Consider the following 22,090-nt stretch of genomic DNA (forward strand, 5'->3'; position numbering starts at 1 on the left):
CATCGATTTTATGTCTGGATATTGCGAAGTGAACTTTAGTACCTACGAGTACTTAAGCTACATATGTACAGGGAGTACATATAAAACTTTTAAATGAAAAACTTTTAATAGAATTGTTTAAGTAATTTTCATTAAAAATCATATTATATGAAAATTATTACATAACTAAATTTCAATTGTTTCTTAATTCTTTTAAATAATTAAGCATTTTAATGAGCTTTATTTTTTTAATAACGATATAAAATTAACTTATGTAAAACTGATTAGTTATTTTACATTTAATTATCCGCGACTTTCTACTTGAACTGTAAAACCATCAACATGCTTCATCATAACGTCAAAGGAAAGACGAAGTGGATTATTTTTGTCGTATGTGAAATTTGTAGCTGGAGTGAAGCGGTATTGTCGCAGGAGTGTCACCAAGGTTGTAGTTATTGACAGCATCGCATATTGATAACCTGAAATACAATATTAAATTATGCAATATAGATCAAGTAATCCGCGAGGGTCCATAAAATTGGACCATCAAACTGTCCATCTATCACTATAACATTATTAATTATATTGCCTAACTTGCATAATGGAAGCCGAGATAGCCTCAGAACACGTGAATATTAACCGATGACCGTGGTTTTAATCCGGGCAAGCACCACTGAATTCTCATGTGCTAAATTTGTTATTATAATTAGTCTCGTGCTTGACGGTGAAGGAAAACATCGTGAGATTACCTACATGTGTCAAATTGCACTGAAATTCTGCCACATGTGTATTCCACCAACCCGGAGCAGCGTAGAGGAATAAGCTCCATAAAACCTGAGAAGGTTTGAAAAGGGAAGGAGGCCTTAGCTCAGCAGTGGTACATTCACAGGCTATTACTGTAATAATAACATAATGGGTTGAGCATTGCAATGTAATCTAAAAAATGAATTTCTTGTCTGTAGTAAATTATAAATAATAATCTATAATAATGTCCTCCAGACCGATTTCGGCCACGGCGGCTAATCACTGCAAATTTTATTACGTTAAAATTGGCATATGTATGTGATTCAGCTTACGTTTAATTTATTTATTTGAAATTTCAACTTACACACAACATTAAAGGAGAGAATTATTCATTATTTCCTTCAATTAGATATAAAGAAATTTGATTGGGTTCGTAATCTATTTCTCATAACGGATACTTCTGTATTTGACTAAATTTTGAATGAATAGGAAGAAATCATTTTGCTTTCCAATAATCGAGATTTAATTTTAAAACATTCAGAAGAATCAATTAATTCATTTTGGATTAACATTAGATGCAATTATTCAATGATAGCCAAAAAAGATTTAACATGCTAAAACAATTTTTCACATCTTATTTGTGTGAATTTGGATTTTCAGCATTAACTAATATTAAAACTAAAAAAATATTAAGATTGTTTAATGTAAAAGACGATATAACTGTAACATTGTCATTTTTACGACCAAATATAAATGAAATTATCAATAAAACATCTAGCTCAATTACTCGCATTTTTAATGTATTCTTATTATTAACTTGTAATTAATCCCTTAATAAACATACTGTTGTTTTTGTAGTACATGTTATATTATTTCGCGAATTTTAAATTATTATCACAAACTATTTTACGCAGTTTTATATGTAAGTAAATAATAAACTTATATATTTCTTTGTATGCCGCAAATTTTAAAATCGTTAAAAGTGTGCCGCAACAAAAAAAAGGTTAAGAATAACTGCGCTAGAGCAACAAGGCAGGCAGTAGTAAATTATTTGTTATATTAACAAATACGACGGCTTACAAGGCTACTGATGCCGATTTGAACCCGTCCTGCGTTCAAATCCCAGTGCGGGCGGCAGTCAAATCTTATCAGTAATTTTTTGTGTCAAGAAAAGTTGCAGCTAAGCTCAGTACTGAAGTTAGCAGTAGTAAAGTTGACAGTATTTCACTTAGTTAAATATAATTAGCATGTTTCAAAGACATTCTGTATTTGTACTCTTACTACTTAGCACAAGATATTTTAGGTACTTACCAGTGCAATGCAGCTGGCGATGACGAATGTGTACCATATGATTAAGTTATTTTAGCAATTTTCTTACCAACACAGTTCCGCGGGCCATGACTGAATGGCATAAAAGCATTTGGTATTTGTCCAGACATAAAACGATCAGGATTAAAATCATTCACATCTGGGGAGAACCCCAGTGCTGAGGATTGTGGTGTATGCCCCAGATGCTGATAGCTACGTTACTACCTTCTGGTAAAATTATACCCGTAGCTAAAGGAACAAAAAGTGTTTAGTATTCAAGTATTTATTAAATGTTTATGTATATGTTTAGAGCTTTATTTTTTTTAACTTAAGCCGATTATTTTTTTTAAATATTTTTTATGGAATTCAAGACACTGTACCCTGTCAGTAAAAGTGAACAAATCAAGCAATTTACGTAAGTACTATTAAATTTTGTACTATTATTAAACTTATTAAATTAACAGGCGCCAATACCAATTGTAATAATGAGTAAACTTACGTAGTTTTAAATCTTGCTTACAATATCTTGTAATAAGGGGAATAGGTGGATAAAGTCGCAGTGTTTCGTTTATGACTGCTTTCATATATTTTAATTTGAACAGATCTTCCATCTGAAGAGGCTTTTCTGAATCGCTTAAAGCTTCTTGAATTCTAAAAGTCATTACCCGTTTAATTAATTAAATGTGTGTAATGGAAAATAATTATAATATAAAAAACTATTAATAATTATACCCATAAAATATTTGTTTGATTTAATAAGTACTAACTTTTTTTAATTATCTAATATTTAATAATATAATCAATAATCAGTGACAGACAATATGATAAATGTCTCTTAATTACATTATTTATACGTACTCTTTGTAAACTCTTTCTTGTACATCTGAATATTGGGAAAGTAATAAAATTGTGAAGCAAATTCCTACTGTTGATGTATCAGTACCCGCCAACGCAAGAACAAGTGTCTCTTCCCGTAATTCTTCGAGTGTATACGCTTTATCACAAATTTTTTGTACTAAATTTCACTTTGAAATTTCTAGACATAAAATTACAATTGATTTTTTCTATTGGAGTTACTTATAAACGTTGGTTAGCGAGTGATTAATTAAATAATGCCGTGTCTTCTTCTTTTGATCAGTGTTTTGCTAGTGATGCTCTGACTACTTTTCAATTTAAAAGTATTGTAACGTTATTTTTTTAAATATGGAATGCAATAAAATTGTGATAACGATGTCATTCTAAAGAGTTTTTTCGCCCAATTTTACAATTATAGTGCATGTGTGTGTGCACAAACACGAATCCACTCTATTCCTCGCTCTTAGAATCCTATGGGATAGCAAATACAACAAGACTGGATCATAAAACTCAGTGATGAAAACACGAGAAGCAGTCCACAGATAGTGTATTTTGGTTACCCTTTTTTATGAATTCTATTAAAAATAAATTGAGATGTACGAGCGGCCCAACGTGCTAAGCGTCTGCTTGGATTATTTAAATGTAATAACCACTTTAAACAAGCATGATCTGTTATCACAGTAAATTCCATACGAATACCTTCAATATAGGGTCTAAAATGGTCGATTGAATCGAATACAGCAAAAAGTTCTTTTTCAGTTGTACTGTAATTAATTTGACATTTATTAAATGTTCCAGAATAAAATGCAACCGGATGTTGGTTATCATTATCATATTTCGGACACAATACACTACCATGAGCTAGCATCAAAATATAGAAAAAATGTTTTATTAAAATCTGGACATGTTGATTACTACAGGAGCAGTTAATAAAGCTTGTTTAGGGTTTATAAATTAGTTTTCATTTCTACCACTGCGAGTAAGATTTGTTAAAGAATTAGCAACATCAACAATTTTTTCTACAAATCTACGATAATATGAACACATACCAAGAAAACTACGTACTTGTAGGACAGACAGAATGTACAGTTGTAGGACGAGGAAAATTTTCTATTACAGTTAACTTAGAAGGATCTGTATGTAAACCATTACTATCAACAACATAGCCTAAGTAACGGAAACGTTCTTACAAAATTCACAATTTTTCAAATTAATAGTTAAACCAGCTTCTTTAATTTATGATAAATTTTACATAAAAGAGTTAAATGAGTTTAAAAATCACTAGAAATTGATATTGAATCATCTAAATATACAAATACATTAGAATCGAATTCTATACCAAGAAGTTTATCTACTAATCTTTGTAGTTCTGCAGGAGCAATAATTAAAACAAAGGACATACGAACAAATTCGAGCAATCCCTTTCCAGGAATTACGAAGGCAGTCTTCTCTCTGAAAGTTTCTTCTAAAAGAATTTGTAGAAAAGCTTTAGACAAATCTATTGCTGTCATAAGCTTAGTAGCACGTAAATTATCTAAAATCCGCGATGTGTAAGGTAAAGGATATGAATCTTTAAAAGTAACAGAACTTAATTTTCTGAATTCTGAAAATGATTCTAAATAAAGTCATAAACCTCCATCTCTTTTTGTAACGGCTAAAACTGGAGAACACAACCGATTATGATAAAGTAAAGACAAAACGAAACCTCGAAATATTTCTTATAGTTCAGTTATTTCAAATTGTAATTTTAGCCGTTTCCGAGATCAGCCTGGACAAACAGGCAGACAAAAATTAAAAAAATAAATTGGTTTTGGTAATTCGCAAGTAGTCAACCAACCTTTAAAAGAAGCAGTTATTTTGAAATCACAGACAGACACTTCAATTTTTTTTTATATGTATAGATTTAGACATGCGGTAGCGTGTCAAGCCAAGTTCAAGCTGACAGAACTGGCGAGAAGCACCGTGTGTACACGAACCATTTGAAGCCACTTTTGACTCCCCTATAACTCAAAAACTAATTTATATAAGCATATCAAATTTGGCTCGTGTATTGCGAGATTTATATGTGCTCAAAATTTCATATCAAACCGTTATTTAGTTATTAACGTCCAAACATCGTCATTTTTATCACTGACTGACCTATAGATAAAAAATTTAATCAAGTTTCAAATGACCTAGAAAGTTTAAATTTGGCATTCAGATAGGTAGTTGGGTGAATACCACGAGAATAGAGTGAAAGGAATAAGTAAGAAACTAGATTTTTTTATCATTTTATTATAATTTTTCAATTAATTCATTCTATTAGGAACCCTTACTTATAGTGTCTGCAATGTAAGAATCAGCAATAAAAATTTATGACAGCCGGTCTTTATGTGAATAAGGTCTTCACGTGAATATGTTACGAGTGGAATACAACCCTAAATATTTTTTTTAATCCAAGCATGTCAGTTTTTGTACTTATAACTAAGAGTATAGTCGAGTTTCGTATTTATTACGTTATTAACTGGGATTTAGTATTAATTATTATTTCAATATTTAGCATGCATCAATAGTGTAAGATCATTACTTATAAATAATTAAATAATAGGTATTTTGGACAACGGCACACGGTGCGGCAACCAAATTATAATAAACGCAAAACGCGTAAAAAAAAACGGATACTGAATGGACAATTTACTCGAACATTTCAAAGATACAAGAAAATATAGAAATAACAAAAAAAAAGACAATTCCACACAAACAGGAAAATAATAATACCAAATGGTTTTTGTTAATCTACTGTAGATTAACAAAAACCAATTGGTATTAATTTTATTATGAGCTAGCTGTTGCCCGCGGCTTCGCTCGCACTTAAGTATAATGAAAGAATAAACGATAGTTTGGACGTCTGTGATTATAAAGTAAGAAGCATGTAATGTCACTCTGGTCAGAAAACAGTAAGGTAAGATATATTTTTTATTTTTAGATTGATTATTATTGAGTACTGTGAATCCCTGTAGTATCTCTTAAAATAAAATAAATTACTATATAATATAGTGGCGTTGAGAAAACTTTATTTATAATTAATAATCGAAGCACCTCTTTGTAAACGGTGGTAGGGCTTTGTGCAAGCCCGTTTCGGTAGGTACCACCCACTCATCTGATATTCTACAGCCAAACAGCAATACTTAGTATGGTTGCGTTCCGGTTTAAAGGATGAATGAGTAAGCCAATGTAGTTACATTACAGGCACAAAGAACATAACATCTTCGTTCCCAAGGTTGGTGGCGCATTAGCGATGTAAGAAATGGTAAATATTCCTTACATCGCCTAAATGTCTAAGGACGGTGGCGATCACTTAACATCAGGTGGCCCATTTGCCCATCCGGCTACCTATTACATACATAATAATAATAAATCTTATTTACACCCAAAAATATGTATACAATTTAAGATTCAGTTTTATCTAAATCTAGGGTTTTTAGATAAAAAGTTTGCTGTATTTCCTTTTGGGGCTAAAATTACTAAGTTACTCGCAGAGCTCACTCTGGAGCATGCAACATAAAAACTGCCCATGTAATAACAGTTTGCACTAAAATTCAGTGCCGGCTATGTTCAACGACAGGCAATGGGATTTTTGATTGTCAAGGGAAGCACACTTTAAGAGAGTCATGTTCAGCTAAAGCTTCGAGACTATCAATTAAGTGGTGCACATGCCAATAATGAAATAAGTTTTCTTTATACAAACTTCACTAACATAGTGAAGTTCGTTTTAAAAAAAGTATTACTTGCACCTCCCTCAATATGAGATATTGATATTAACACATTGTTTATTTTGAATTTTGTTATTTGTACCCAGAGGTATGTGAAAGTAGTTTTTAGCGGATATGTACATACCAGTTACATACGTACATACTTCATACTAATAATACATATTTTCCATAACGTATAACGGAACCAAGTATATGTTTATTTCTTTGAACATTCGTCCCTCAATCCCTTGACCCAATAGGTCGATTTTGCACTAAGTGTACTTTTGATTTTGGTTCCATTCTACTTTTTGTATTAATAGTTTCCGAGGCGAAAAAGTCAACATTTTCCCCTCTTCCCTCCCTCTGTGGTACTCCGCTGGTGATGCAAAGCAAAATCGCCATGCTGGGGATTGACGTTCGCTGCGACCTTAGTCCAAGAGATTACATCGAGGCTGTTATAAAAACAGCTTCACGGAAACTCGGAGTTCTGAACAAGGTGCGGCGCTTTTTCACGCCACAACCACTGTGCCTGCTGTACAAAACACAGGTACGGTCTTGCGTGGAATATTGCTCGCACCTTTGGGATGGCTCCGCTAAGTACCTACTTGAGGCCTTGGACCGGTTGCAGCGACGTGCCGTACGCATTATTGGCGACGCAAAGGTCACAAACACCCTTGAACCTTTACAATTGCGTCGTGAGATAGCAGCACTGAGCGCTTTCTATCGACTGTATCACGGCGAGTGCTCTGAGGAATTATTCTCTCTAATTCCTGCTTCCATCTTCCTTCTTAAGTCCACGCGAGCTGGTTTTCGATGTGACCACCTAACTGTGACATCAATTCCATCGCGAACAAAGAGATTTGGCAACTCCTTTCTTTGTCGCACTTCCAAAAAATGGAATTCCTTACCAGCTCACGTGTTCCCCTCCTCTTACAACCCGGGTTCCTTCAAACGAGGCGTGAAGAGGCATCTTGCGGGCCGGCAAGGCGAAGGCGGCTAGTGCAAAACGTTTTTCCCGTCTGTACTGGCCGTGGTCGCGTTTAGACTCTACTACCACTTACCATCAGGTGGAGTAGAGTCATTTGCCCTCCCGGCGAATATAAAAAAAAAGGCAAATCACGGGGATCTTTTTGGGGATCATTTTTAAATGTATTTTATTCAATAGAACAAAAAATCCTAAATTGTCGTGTGGTTCCTTTTGGCATAAATACGGACAATTTAAGTTCGTATTGGCGATAGCAAGGTTGAAAATCCATATATAATGCAAGTTTCGAGCGACAAAAATACATTTGAGTCAAGTTAGTTGTGGATAAATAATGTTTGTGCAATTATTAATAGTGATTGTCATAATTTTGCTGATAATGGATCGATGGAAGCCAAATAAATTCGTAAAATTACACCAGCAACTTGGAAATGATTGGAAGTATTTTCCTATTATCGGAAATGCAATTAGCTTTTTAGGAAATAATGAAGGTAGGTAATATTGAACAATGTCTGTATTTTACTGATGTATAAATTTATTTACTGGTGGGTACCACCCACTTATTAGATATCATCATCATCAGCAATACTTAGTATTGTTGCGTTCCGGTTTGAAGGGTAAGTGAGTCAGTGTAACTACAGGCACAAGGGATATAACATCCCAGTTCCCAAGGTTGGTAGCGCATTGGCTATGTAAGGAATGGTTATTATTTCTTACATTGCCAATGTCACGCTCATAGCGTTGGTGCCACTTACCATCAGGTGTCCTATTTCCTCGTCCGCCTGTCAAAAACATAAATCAACTGCACTTGAAGCAGCCCAGAGGACGCTGCTCTAACACGTACACCCTCGCGGAGCTCCACTTGACCAGTAGACGACCGCCGTCGGACAGTTTTTTCGCACAGCTATCGGACATATAACACTAGCTATACCTATGTATCCGGTTCCGCGTGACACCTTTCCGCACCTAATCTCTTCAACGGGGCAACTCCCCTCACGAGTGACTGCAGCCATTATTTTTTCCCTTTTGAGATTTACCTGTGTAGATAAAACAAGTAAATTAATAATAATAAATAACTTGATCTAATTGATTTTTATTTTTAAAATTTTCTAATTAAGTAAAATCTCGTGACAAGCTTCTTATCATATAAATTGTGTAATATAATGACGTTATAAGTTGATAGTAAAGGTCTTACAGGAAAAGCTTATTTTATTCTTTTTAGCGCATTTAAATTAGTTTGATTTGAAAAGGTTGTTTACTTTTATTTTAGTTGCTGTTTATTGTCATCAACCATAAATATCAATGGGTACCAATATTATTATTACTATAAGTTATCCTTAGATGATAAGCTTAAATGCGAGCATAAAATACATAAAAATAATAACTATAATTTGAGTATATAAATGTTATTTATATGTTTATCTTATGGCATAATCAGTCTTATTAAATGTTAAAATGATGGAATAGAATACGTTTTATAATCTGTCATACGCAATATTATAAGATTAAACGAAGGAGCACATCGCCTTGTACTATGTATTTAAAAAGTTAACTGTCTTAATACCTAAGTACTATCATAACTAGTGTATCATGTGTATTTAATTTTGCATTATTTAAATATATTAATTTATTAAAAGACCAATTGATTTGTTTATCTATCTATATCTATATTTTTCATAAAACAGTCAATTAATATGGATGCATTTTATTGAAACGTACATGCTGTACACTGTGTACCGTAAACTGTCTGAAGAATATTATAATAGTATATAAAAACACGCGCTCAATTTCTACATTGGAATAGAACCTCTTTTTTACTATGAAGGCATTTTAACTTTTACCAGTATTTATGTAGAGTTAAGCTAGCTATTAACAAAAAGCGAGTAAAACATTTAGTCCTACGTCTTATCACGCGTTCGTTGAATGGAATTAAAGCAAATAAATTAGAGAATAGAAAATACACCTGGTGGTCAATTCCACTAAGAAATTGTCACTATATCGTGTCACCTCATATTACATAATCTATATCAAATAAATAAAATTGAAGTGTCTGTCTGTGATTTCAAAATAACTGCCTCTTTTAAAGGTAGGTTGCCTATTTGCGATATACCAAAACCAAAACAATCATTTTTTTATGTTTGTTTGTCTGTCTGTCTGCTAGTCTAATATCTACATATGATCATAATTTGTGTATTCCTGACTGATTCATCAATGCAGAGCCTAAACCACAGGGTTAGAAGCTTAAAATTTTGGCATTTGATACATTTTATGATGGAAACACCCATTAAAGAAAGATTTCTAGAAATTGCACCCCTATAGGGATAAAATAAGGGAACGATTGTAGAAAAACCCATCATTTTTAAATTTAGAAGGCATGAAGTTTCATATACAACAATACACTTTTGGTTATATATAAATAAATATGTGTATCAGTGTTTTTGAAAACCCTAAGAGGGTAAAATATTAAAGCTACTGAGAAAAAATAAATGCATACGTATTTCGTCGTTTTTAGAAATTCAAACCAGTTTCGGGTTGAAACATTAGTAAAAGTATAAAAATAAAATATTAAATAGTTCGATCTGCTTGAAATTTACTATTTGTGTTTCTTGATAGAATTTATATACGTATATACGTTTATGTATTTAAAAGTATTCAAAAATACCACCCAAACGGGCAATTTTTTAGTTTTAGTTTGAAGTGTTAGAACGGTCGTATGTACACATTTGCTGAAAAACATCATTCACGTAGTTCTGGGTCCAAATAACGAAATGCAAAATACACAATGTCTTGAACTTCACTATGTTAGTGAAGTTTGTCTAAAGGAAACGTATTCCATTATTGCCATGTGCACCACGTAATTGATAGTCTTGAAGCTTTATCTCAACATGGCCCTCAATTACTACAGATTTATTTTAGAATGTGCTCGAGGAGTCTTACAGACCGATTTCAGCCACGGTGGCCAATCTCAAGAGAGATAAGCCAACTACGCAGGAGATATAATGCACAGGTGCATGCGCAAACACAGGTTCACTCTCTATTCCCTAACTCTCATAATGCGATGGGATGACAATCCAACACGACCGGAAAGAGTTCCGGCGCAGGACCAACGGCTTTACGTGCTTTCCGAGGCACGGGGGTATACACACTACCTACTTCCAGACTCCGGGCTGGTACTGAGAATTTTCAGACAGAAAAACCCAATAACTTTTTACTAGCCCGACCTGGGAATTGAACCCAGTACCTCCAAGTCTGCGGCCTTAGATCAAGTCACTAGACCAACGAGGCAGTCTTCCAAGAATACCATCCGTGAGAATATATCATTCGAATTCGAAAGTATAGTTCTCTCTTAAAGTGTGCTTTATGACAATCAAAAGTCCCTGCCGTTGAACATGGTCAGCACTGATTTTAGTGAGAACTGTTATACTCTAGAGTGAGCTCTGCGAGTAACTTAGTAATTTTAGCCCCAAAAATACAACAAACGTTTTTTTTATGTAAATAATATGTGTAAATATAAATTGTTATATCAGAATCGCTGACTCTGATATTAGAATTTATAGTAGTTTTGGAGTCAGAGGTCCACCTATGCTGCTTATGTAAAAACCCTAGATTTAGATAAAACTGTCAACAAAAATTGTGTACATGTTTTTGGGTGTAAATAAAATTTATTAGTATTATTATTAATGTTTTAGGTAGCCGGACGGGCAAACCACCTAATATTAAGTGATCACCACCGTCCTTAGACATTGGCGATGTGAGAATTATTAACCATTCCTTACTAATGCGCCACCAGTCTTGGGGACGAAGATGTTATGTCCTTTGTGCCTGTAGTTTCACTGGATCGCTCATTCATTCTTCAAACCGGAACGCAATCATACTAAGTATTTCTGTTTAGTTGTAGAATATCTGATGAGTGGGTAATACCTACCCAGACGAGCTTGCACAAAGTCCTATTACCGTTTACAAAAAGGTGCTTCGATTATTAATTATATATAAAGTTTTCAGTGAGTTGAATAGGTTTGTTTAACCTGAGTTTGATAAAAAATTGTTGGTACGCTTTACTCATTTTACAGTATTAACTATATCCAACTGCGTGGATAGATACCACCCACTCATCAGATATTCTACCGCAAAACAGCAGTACTTGGTATTGTTGTGTTCCGGTTTAAAGGGGGAGTGAGCCAGGGTAATTAAAGCCACAAGGGACATAACATTTTAGTTTTCAAGGTTGGTGGGGCATTGGTGATGTAAGCGATGGTTAACATTTCTTACAAGACCAATTACCATCAGATAGGCCATATAAAAAAATCATAGAATAAACTTCCGAAATATATAAAAGAAGCAAGTTCTCTCAACAGTTTAAAAAAAAATATTGACCTTAATTTATAATAATAAAACACTGTAAGAACTCTTTTAACTTGGACCAGTGCATTAAAACAATGAACTTGCTTCTTAGTTATTAACGAATAATTCAACTAATTTTGTATTCTTTACCTTTTTTTGTACTTGTACTGTGTGAATAGCAAATACAATTGACTAATTATATATATTGTTCTTTTGTAAGTGTCTAATGTCTTAATGAGAAATAAAGTTCTTTAAATCGAAACCAAATACTTAAAGTTACTTTTCTTTTATTTCAGATTTGATGAAAGTTTTTATGAATTTATCGGTACAAGGTTTCAAAAGAACGCATAATGCGATAAGTTTTTGGTTAGGTAACATTTTTTTTGTTGGTAAGTTAAAATATTTACTTGGTGGTAAGTTTGATTTCCATGTATTCAGTTGTCAAGTATATGACTAAATTTTAAGTTATTTTAGGTTACGTGACAACGAATTTAGTTAATAAGTAGTAAGTTAAAATTATGCGTGTAACTATGTAAGCAGATTATTAATGTTTTATTTTTTGCTTACGCTGGCAGGCGTAGTCAAAATTTAACACGTTTTGACAGGCATAATTTAGTTATGCCCTTTAGTTATGCATATATGTTAAGTATATTAATGACCTATAAAAACAAAAAAATTAAAATAGTTACTTTATTTATTTATTTGATGACGGTGCACTACTATAAACGCAAAACCATCTCCAAGCTGATATCAATGTTTGTGGCTTTCCCAATGTCTATGGATGGTTCTGATATAAATTATCAAATGATGGGTTGCCCATATTTGATAAAACAAAGGTTATACATATTTCTAATTGAATTAACATTTGAATATGTAGTTGTACATATACATATGTTGAGCATTTATTTATATTACATATATTATTTATATTACATATATTATTTATAATACTATATCTAATTGGCAAATACATTAAATAAAGTTGATGCAAAGTATTTTGTTATAACCATACATTAATATAGTCTGTTTTGTACTTGTGCAAGCCGCTCCATATTTTTTTTCTTAATTTAAAGTTAATCTTTTTCAGGAATAATGGATGCAGACCAAGCAATTGTAGTATTAAGGTCAACATTAAATAAAAACTTTATGCACAGATTCTCAAAGTATCTCATCGGCAACGGATTAGTATTCGCGCCTGGTATATTATCATTTATTATTTAAAAACAACATACATTTAGATATATAAAGGTTAAGAAGGTAAAATTTTAATTCGTAATCGATAACTTGGAAAAATTATAATATAGAATGAAGACTAATAAATATAATAATTGTACTCTTAATATATGTAAGTGCTTTAAACATGCCAATATATAAAATACATACAATAGTTATGATTTTCATTTCAGTTGATATTTGGCATCGTAGGCGCAAAATTTTAGCGCCATCATTTGCTCCAAGATATGTAAGCAAATATGTGACAGTTTTTGAGACACATGCTAAGATTGTAGTTAAACAACTCGAATCTAAAGTTGGAAAAGGAAATGTCTCATGTTGGGATTATATCAGTCGTTATGCATTGGATTCGATTTGTGGTATATTTTTTATGATTATTCTTGTCCTTTAAAATTTTTAATATAATATGTCCTATAATATGTATCTTTTTTATAGCGATGGTATGTATTTTTCAAACTGTAAACAATCTAATTGACAAATGGCTTGTTTGTTTCAAATCTTCATGACATAAAAATATTGATGACAATGTTGCTGAAGAAGTGAAAGCAAAAAATTTGAAATGGCTACGTTTTCAGAGTATATTAAACATAATATGTATTTTATTAGAGACAACATTTGGTGTGAACGTTGGTGTGCAGCGGCAACCTGATCATCCATTCTTCAATGCTTTCGTAGAAAACTTAAAAAATGTCGCTGCTCGCTTATGTCAACCTTGGTTACATGTTGATGTTCTTTACCAATTATTGCCCGTGTATATAAGACAAGAGCATACGAAGAAAATAATACATGACTTCGTGAATGACGTAAGTCTTTTTTTAATTTAGTCTACAAAACTGACTACAGTTATACAATCAACAATGACATACACATTTAACTGAAAATATTTACTGAGTATTCTGGATGTTGACATTACATAAGTGTATGAAGGCTAAAAAAAAAACAAAAAAAAAACATTCGTTAATAACTACAGCGTAATATTAGAACAAACATAAAAAACAGACATTTAATAAAAACTATCACCAACAAAATAAAAATTAATAACTTTAAAGTAAAACAAAATTAAACTGAACTAAAAAGTAAATAAATAATATAAAAATAAAACTAAAAATTAACCGATTTGTGTAAACATTTTCTTTTTAATGGTCCTGATGTTATCGTTGAAGATATCTATAGTAAAAAACAGTTAGCAAAAGATAGTATTAAATACAGCGGACAATGCTGACCAAGATTGCGTCTTGTATGAGGCAAACAAAACGTCTTGCGATTCTGTAAGCGGCTACCGTCACGAGGGACTGCGAAACGCTCGAGCAGTTCAGGTGCATCAATTAGGCCATTTATTAATTTAGACAGAAAAATTATAACTCCAACCTTTCTACGCTCCTTGAGTAACCTCATATTATAATAAGTAAGACGAGATTCGTATGTGGACAGCTGGCAACATTTAAAGTCTGTGAAGATAGGTGATTCGTTCTATTTTGTCGAAGTAAACTTGGTATCCTGGACTCCAAGCAGTGCTACAAGACTCAAGGATACTACAGTAACAGTAACAGCCTGTTAATGTCCCACTGCTAGACTAAGGCCTCCTTTCCCTTTTGAGGAGAAGATTTTAGAGTTTATTCCACCACGATGCTCCAATGCTGGTTGGTAGAATACACATGTGGTAGAATTTCAATGAAATTAGACACATGCAGGTGGGCTCAGGATGTTTTTCTTTACCGTCAAGCACGAGATGAATTATAAACACAAATTAAGCACATGAATATTTAGTGGTGCTTGCCCGGGTTTGAACCCACGATCTTCGGTTAAGATTGACGCGTTCTAACCACTTGGCCATCACGGTTTCAAGGATACTACGCACAATACTATTATTTACAAGAATTGACAAAGCATGATAATATGATGATTATATTTTCATTAGCCTATAAACTAGACCTCACATCTTAGACGCCTTAGATGTAATATGCTCAATATGTTGTCGAAAGCTTATAGCAGAATATATGATAACTCTCAGATTTCTAATACTAGAAACTTCTTTTAAGAGTATATTGTTTATTTTATAGCTACAGTACAACGGCGACTTCTTCCTAGTAAATTTTATGTAAAACACTTTTCAATATTCAAAGACATAGACATTTTTTGTGCACCACGAATAAACGGTATCGAGGTCAAGTTGTAAAGCTTCGACATCATTTAATAAAATTTTTGTTTTTTTTTTTTAATGATTGACCAGATCGGAAGCTTTACGAAAGTCTGTGTAAATTGCATGTACTTCACCAGTAACATCGTCTGACTCAGTTATATCTGAAACGTAATAAACTAAATTAGAAGCTGTAGATTTATGAGGGCGAAATCCATGCTGATTTAAAACTAGGGAAGGTGCTATATAATAATAGATTTTTTTGTGCAAGGCTTTTCAAAATCTTTCCACAGACGGATAAAATAGATATAGGCCTATAGTTTGTAATATCTTTCGAATTTCTAGACTTATGTATCGAAGTTACATGAGCAATTTTCCATTTAGCTGGAAATATTTAGTGGTGCGACCAATTTCTTAGCGCATTTTAGTTAGATAATCTGGACCTTAAGTGGATCTGAGGTAGAAAGATGTTTAAAAACTTCATCTTCAGTAAGCTTACAATTATTAAATGGTGCATCCAAATTCCGAGATTGAGTTCGATTGTTCAAAATTAACGTGGAAGAATTATTTTCTACCTCATAATTTATGCTTTTTATGTACACCGATGCGAAATATTTAACAAAAGCGTTGCATATATCTTTCCCTCCTTTGGCTACGTAGTCATATAGAAACATTTCGTTTGGTATACATTTAGTGCCATTTTTTTTGTCGTTTAAAAAGTTCCCGAAATATGTAGGATCATTTCGAATACTATCTGCTACGCGTTTTAAAAACTATCATAGAAATTTTTAATCATCATTGTGCAACGATCCCGCAACAACTCGTAAGTAAATTTATCCATTGAATTTTTATATATCTTGCTTTTAGGATGGTCTTTTGCCTTTAGTAGTGCCCGTATTAGAGGAGCTGTGTACCATATCAGATAATGATGGACGCGTGGTTTGCACATGGGTGTGTGTTTATAAATAATAGGCATGGACATCTTGTAGAAAATATTTAGTTTTTCATCAACGGAATTCCTATTTGTTAATAATAATGGCCAATTTATTTGATCTAATTTATTATATACATTCTCGTAGTCGCACAAAAATAAATTTAGGTAGACTGTACGAGAAGGTTTTATAAAGTGATTTTTCGTAATTTCTAATGTAAGTTCCAGCGGTGATTGATGGCTATCTATTGAAACTAAGGCATTTGGTGAGTTATGAACTTTTATAAAATTTTGACCATTAGATTAAACTAGATCTAAGATACGATCGCTTACGTTCGTAATATAATTATATTGTTTGAAATTATTAAAAGCAATGTTTTCTAGAAAAATACTATCTACGGTATTACTATGTCGATCGGGTATGAAGTCGTTGCCGTCACTGTTCATTACCCAAGTTATACTAGTTAATTTCCTTTAATGAGCATACGAGAGTTAGGAGTAATTTTATTGTTACAAACGTAATTAACATTTTTAAAAAGGCATTTTAAGTAATCTTCTAATACAGGTGGCGGGACATAAATACCGCATATATATATATAATTATTTACTTTAATCGATATCCATAAATCCTTACATTTTTATTCCCAATTATATTTTCTTATGGACTCCACTTTTTTACTAATAGCTATAGCTACTCCGCCGCCGTCCCTCTTATGGCTAGAAATTGGGCATATACTGCGATCTCGGCTGTATTAAATGTAACGAATATCAAATATTTCAATATCGAAAACCGTATTGTTTAACCATGTCTCAGTAAGTATTATTATATCATAGTTATGATATAGCACCGCTGTATAAATTGCCTCTTTATTGGTCCTGAGACCTCGCACATTCTGATAAAAAACCTCTAATGCGTATTTTATATAGTAACAATTTAACTACATGCATTGTGTAAGGTTTTACTGATTTTTAATAATTATTTTGAGATTTTTAGAAAATAAGGGTAATATTTTTAATTAAATTAACACTGATTGGAAATTATTGAGCGAAAAAAACTACGCGATATATAAAAAAGAAATAAAACTCAGGATTGACTCGTTCGATGGTTGTCAGGATGATTGCGGGAATTCCAATAAAAGTTGTGAAATTGATAGAATTGTAAAATATTATCTAGTATTAAATTACATAACAAGTTACGTGTGGAAGAGAATAAAATGTTAAAAGTAAATGTAAAGGATTGTTTTACTGGGGTATTCTTATAATAGATAAAAAAAAAAACAAATACTAAAATACTACTTTAAGCTATTTAAAGTTTCAGTAGTCTTTATCCACAATGCTGATGATTTCTTATTTTTCCGGACAAATATTCGACAATTTCTGATCCACACGAATTCGTATTTCTTCTCTTTAACCACCAGTCTGGCAAATCCCAAGTCAGATTTGTTTAACTTTTCCCGTGCATGTTTCTTATTATAGCGTTTTACTGATGCAAGGAAGTCATCTCTTAATCTTGGACTGGCTAATTTAATGACAATGCTTCGTGGACGTTGGGATTGTTTATCCACCGTAGAAACTTTGTGGAAGTTAAGTATGTTCTCTTCTGGCAAGTCATATAAGATTACTGTGGCCATTTTTTGGATGATTGCAAAAATATTCTCGTTTATGTTTTCCGGGATACATTGTACCGCAACGTTGCAGTCTCTGGCTTGTTTTTCAAGTTTAATTTATCTTCCTATTTAGTTAAATCATTAGAGATTGTAAGGTGCTGTTTTCAATGTTGAGATTGGAAAGAGATTATTTAGTTTCGTCGTTTAGCTGTATCTGAGCGTCATCAGTATCAGATAAGAATTGCATAGATATCGTCAGGTCGTCGACTTCTTTTCGTAGTGAAAGAACTTATTTAGACTTGCTCGCTAATTCTCAAAGTGCTTTTCATTTCTCGGCGCAAATTCCGCATCACATCAATGATGACATTTTCATTCAAGTTAGCCGCAACTGATTGCTGAGGCATAACAGAGATTGTTTCAGCAAGCTGCTGTTGGCAGTTTTTAATTTAACCTGGTGTGTTCGTATTGTCTATCTTTGGCTGCTTACTACGCAAGAAGGGCAGATCCATTTCGCCCGATTCGATTCAAACAGACTCCTTATTACTCCACCACTGTCAACACATTTAACGTTCTGAAATTAAGCTTCTTATAGAAGAAATCTACGATTTATAATATGTGAAGGTAGTTTTATAAATAATATGATAACACTTCACTTATTTATCCACTGTAGATAATTTATAGTTCTATTATCTGAATGAATTCCTAATTGCATGTAGCAAATAGTGTTTATTCCAACTTCTTCATTATAACTAAATATAATTAGTAATATATCACTAACTGTTAACTGTCCTGCACTTAATTTATTTTAAAACGATTATTTTGTGATGAATATGTTACGCTAACGTTATGCCCTCGGCGATCGCGAACCAACTGAACTGATAATTGGATATAACTTATTTAGTAGGAAAAAAGTTACATTAACGATAAATATACACTTCTTGTTTGTCGGAATTATAATATATTTAACAAAACCCAGCATACATTGTCTTATGTTATTCGTGATTAGGAGGTCATACGTTATTATACCAAACTTTAGATTCATCGGCGGTATACGTCTTTCGGAAGTTTATCCTTAGGATTGTATTATAAATAAAGATATATATTAATCAGGAACTGTTTGTAGTAAATAATATACCAGAGTAATTAGAAAACTCGTACGTAATATGTAAATCTTAGGCCTTTTTACCTTTACTTTAGCTTCCATTTGTTATAGTTTAGTAATGACAACGTGTGACTAATTCGAAATAACTAACTCTTTTTTCAGCTTATTTGTAAAACGAAAGCACTGATTGAAGAAAGAGATGGAATTGAAGCGGAAGTTTATAACCGTACGATCATTCATAAAACACTCTTATAATTATTTTAATTTTATTAAAAATTAAATTAAAAAAATCTATTTTTCAGCTACAAATAAAATCAAAGTTGATGTTAAATCATTCTTAGAGTTAATGATAGAGAGTTCTAAGAATACTGATAAAGCGTATACACTCGAAGAATTACGGGAAGAGACACTTGTTCTTGCGTTGGCGGGTACTGATACATCAACAGTAGGAATTTGCTTCACAATTTTATTACTTTCCCAATATTCAGATGTACAAGAAAGAGTTTACAAAGAGTACGTATAAATAATGTAATTAAGAGACATTTATCATATTGTCTGTCACTGATTATTGATTATATTATTAAATATTAGATAATTAAAAATGTTACTACTTATTAAATCAAACAAATATTTTATGGGTATAATTATTAATAGTTTTTTATATTATAATTATTTTCCACATTAATTAAACGGGTAATGACTTTTAGAATTCAAGAAGCTTTAAGCGATTCAGAAAAGCCTCTTCAGATGGAAGATCTGTTCAAATTAAAATATATGAAAGCAGTCATAAACGAAACACTGCGACTTTATCCACCTATTCCCCTTATTACAAGATATTGTAAGCAAGATTTAAAACTACGTAAGTTTACTCATTATTACAATTGGTATTGGCGCCTGTCAATTTAATAAGTTTAATAATAGTACAAAATTTAATAGTACTTACGTAAATTGCTTGATTTGTTCACTTTTACTGACAGGGTACAGCGTCTTGAATTCCATAAAAAATATTTAAAAAAAATAATCGGCTTAAGATAAAAAAAAAATTAAGCTTAAAACATACACATAAACATTTAATAAATACTTGAATAATAAACACTTTTTGTTCCTAGCTACGGGTATAATTTTACCAGAAGGTAGTAACGTAGCTATCAGCATCTGGGGCATACACCACAATCCTCAGCACTGGGGAGAAGATGTGAATGATTTTAATCCTGATCGTTTTATGTCTGGACAAATACCAAATGCTTTTATGCCATTCAGTCATGGCCCGCGGAACTGTGTTGGTAAGAAAATTGCTAAAATAACTTAATCATATGGTACACATTCGTCATCGCCAGCGGCATTGCACTGGTAAGTACCTAAAATATCTTGTGCTAAGTAGTAAGAGTACAAATACAGAATGTCTTTGAAACATGCTAATTATATTTAACTAAGTGAAATACTGTCAACTTTACTACTGCTAACTTCAGTACTGAGCTTAGCTGCAACTTTTCTTGACACAAAAAAATACTGATAAGATTTGACTGCCGCCCGCACTGGGATTTGAACGCAGGACGGGTTCAAATCGGCATCAGTAGCCTTGTAAGCCGTCGTATTTGTTAATATAACAAATAATTTACTACTGCCTGCCTTGTTGCTCTAGCGCAGTTATTCTTAACCTTTTTTTTGTTGCGGCACACTTTTAACGATTTTAAAATGTGCGGCATACAAAGAAATATATAAGTTTAAAAATTATTTACTTACATATAAAACTGCGTAAAATAGTTTATGATAATAATTTAAAATTCGCGAAATAATATAACATGTACTACAAAAACAACAGTATGTTTATTAAGGGATTAATTACAAGTTAATAATAAGAATACATTAAAAATGCGAGTAATTGAGCTTGATGTTTTATTGATAATTTCATTTATATTTGGTCGTAAAAATGACAATGTTATAGTTATATCGTCTTTTACATTAAACAATCTTAATATTTTTTTAGTTTTAATATTAGTTAATGCTGAAAATCCAAATTCACACAAATAAGATGTGAAAAATTGTTTTAGCATGTTAAATCTTTTTCGGCTATCATTGAATAATTGCATCTAATGTTAATCCAAAATGAATTAATTGATTCTTCTGAATGTTTTAAAATTAAATCTCGATTATTGGAAAGCAAAATGATTTCTTCCTATTCATTCAAAATTTAGTCAAATACAGAAGTATCCGTTATGAGAAATAGATTACGAACCAAATCAAATTTCTTTATATCTAATTGAAGGAAATAATGAATAATTCTCTCCTTTAATGTTGTGTGTAAGTTGAAATTTCAAATAAATAAATTAATGGTAAGCTGAATCACATACATATGCCAATTTTAACGTAATAAAATGTGCAGTGATTAGCCGCCGTGGCCGAAATCGGTCTGGAGGACATTATTATAGATTATTATTTATAATTTACTACAGACAAGAAAGTCATTTTTTAGATTACATTGCAATGCTCAACCCATTATGTTATTATTACAGTAATAGCCTGTGAATGTACCACTGCTGAGCTAAGGCCTCCTTCCCTTTTCAAACCTTCTCAGGTTTTATGGAGCTTATTCCACTACGCTGCTCCGGGTTGGTGGAATACACATGTGGCAGAATTTCAGTGCAATTTGACACATGTAGGTAATCTCACGATGTTTTCCTTCACCGTCAAGCACGAGACTAATTATAATAACAAATTTAGCATATGAGAATTCAGTGGTGCTTGCCCGGATTAAACCCACGGTCATCGGTTAATATTCACGTGTTCTGAGGCTATCTCGGCTTCCATTATGCAAATTAGGCAATATAATTAATAATGTTATAGTGATAGATGGACAGTTTGATGGTCCAATTTTATGGACCCTCGCGGATTACTTGATCTATATTGCATAATTTAATATTGTATTTCAGGTTATCAATATGCGATGCTGTCAATAACTACAACCTTGGTGACACTCCTGCGACAATACCGCTTCACTCCAGCTACAAATTTCACATACGACAAAAATAATCCACTTCGTCTTTCCTTTGACGTTATGATGAAGCATGTTGATGGTTTTACAGTTCAAGTAGAAAGTCGCGGATAATTAAATGTAAAATAACTAATCAGTTTTACATAAG

At 32.4% G+C, this 22,090-nt stretch overlaps 1 protein-coding gene and 1 pseudogene across 1 annotated transcript; one reads left to right on the forward strand and one right to left on the reverse strand.

Annotated features, from left to right (window-relative positions):
* Nucleotides 1–282: 282 nt before the first annotated feature.
* On the reverse strand, nucleotides 283–4,397 carry LOC126768357 (cytochrome P450 4g15-like; annotated as a pseudogene).
* A 3,557-nt stretch (nucleotides 4,398–7,954) lies between these two features.
* On the forward strand, nucleotides 7,955–22,056 carry LOC126768358 (cytochrome P450 4C1-like). The gene is made up of 10 exons (XM_050486383.1): nucleotides 7,955–8,090; nucleotides 12,237–12,329; nucleotides 13,028–13,138; nucleotides 13,347–13,468; nucleotides 13,812–13,976; nucleotides 19,113–19,176; nucleotides 19,253–19,463; nucleotides 19,658–19,809; nucleotides 20,060–20,233; nucleotides 21,881–22,056. Exons 1-10 carry the CDS (start codon nucleotides 7,979–7,981, stop codon nucleotides 22,054–22,056), a joined length of 1,380 nt encoding a protein of 459 aa, XP_050342340.1. The 5' UTR covers nucleotides 7,955–7,978.
* Nucleotides 22,057–22,090: the final 34 nt, after the last annotated feature.

Source organism: Nymphalis io, chromosome 5 (assembly GCF_905147045.1).
Source record: "Nymphalis io chromosome 5, ilAglIoxx1.1, whole genome shotgun sequence".
Classification (NCBI taxonomy): Eukaryota; Metazoa; Arthropoda; class Insecta; order Lepidoptera; family Nymphalidae; genus Nymphalis; species Nymphalis io.

Excerpts from the sequence above, each read along its gene's own strand:
- LOC126768358 (XM_050486383.1), top strand. The coding sequence starts at position 7,979 with ATGGATCGATGGAAGCCAAATAAATTCGTAAAATTACACCAGCAACTT. Across the intron at positions 13,469-13,811 it reads TTAAACAACTCGAATCTAAA|CGGCAACCTGATCATCCATT; the intron begins GTTGGAAAAGGA and ends GTTGGTGTGCAG. Across the intron at positions 13,977-19,112 it reads TACATGACTTCGTGAATGAC|CTTATTTGTAAAACGAAAGC; the intron begins GTAAGTCTTTTT and ends CTCTTTTTTCAG.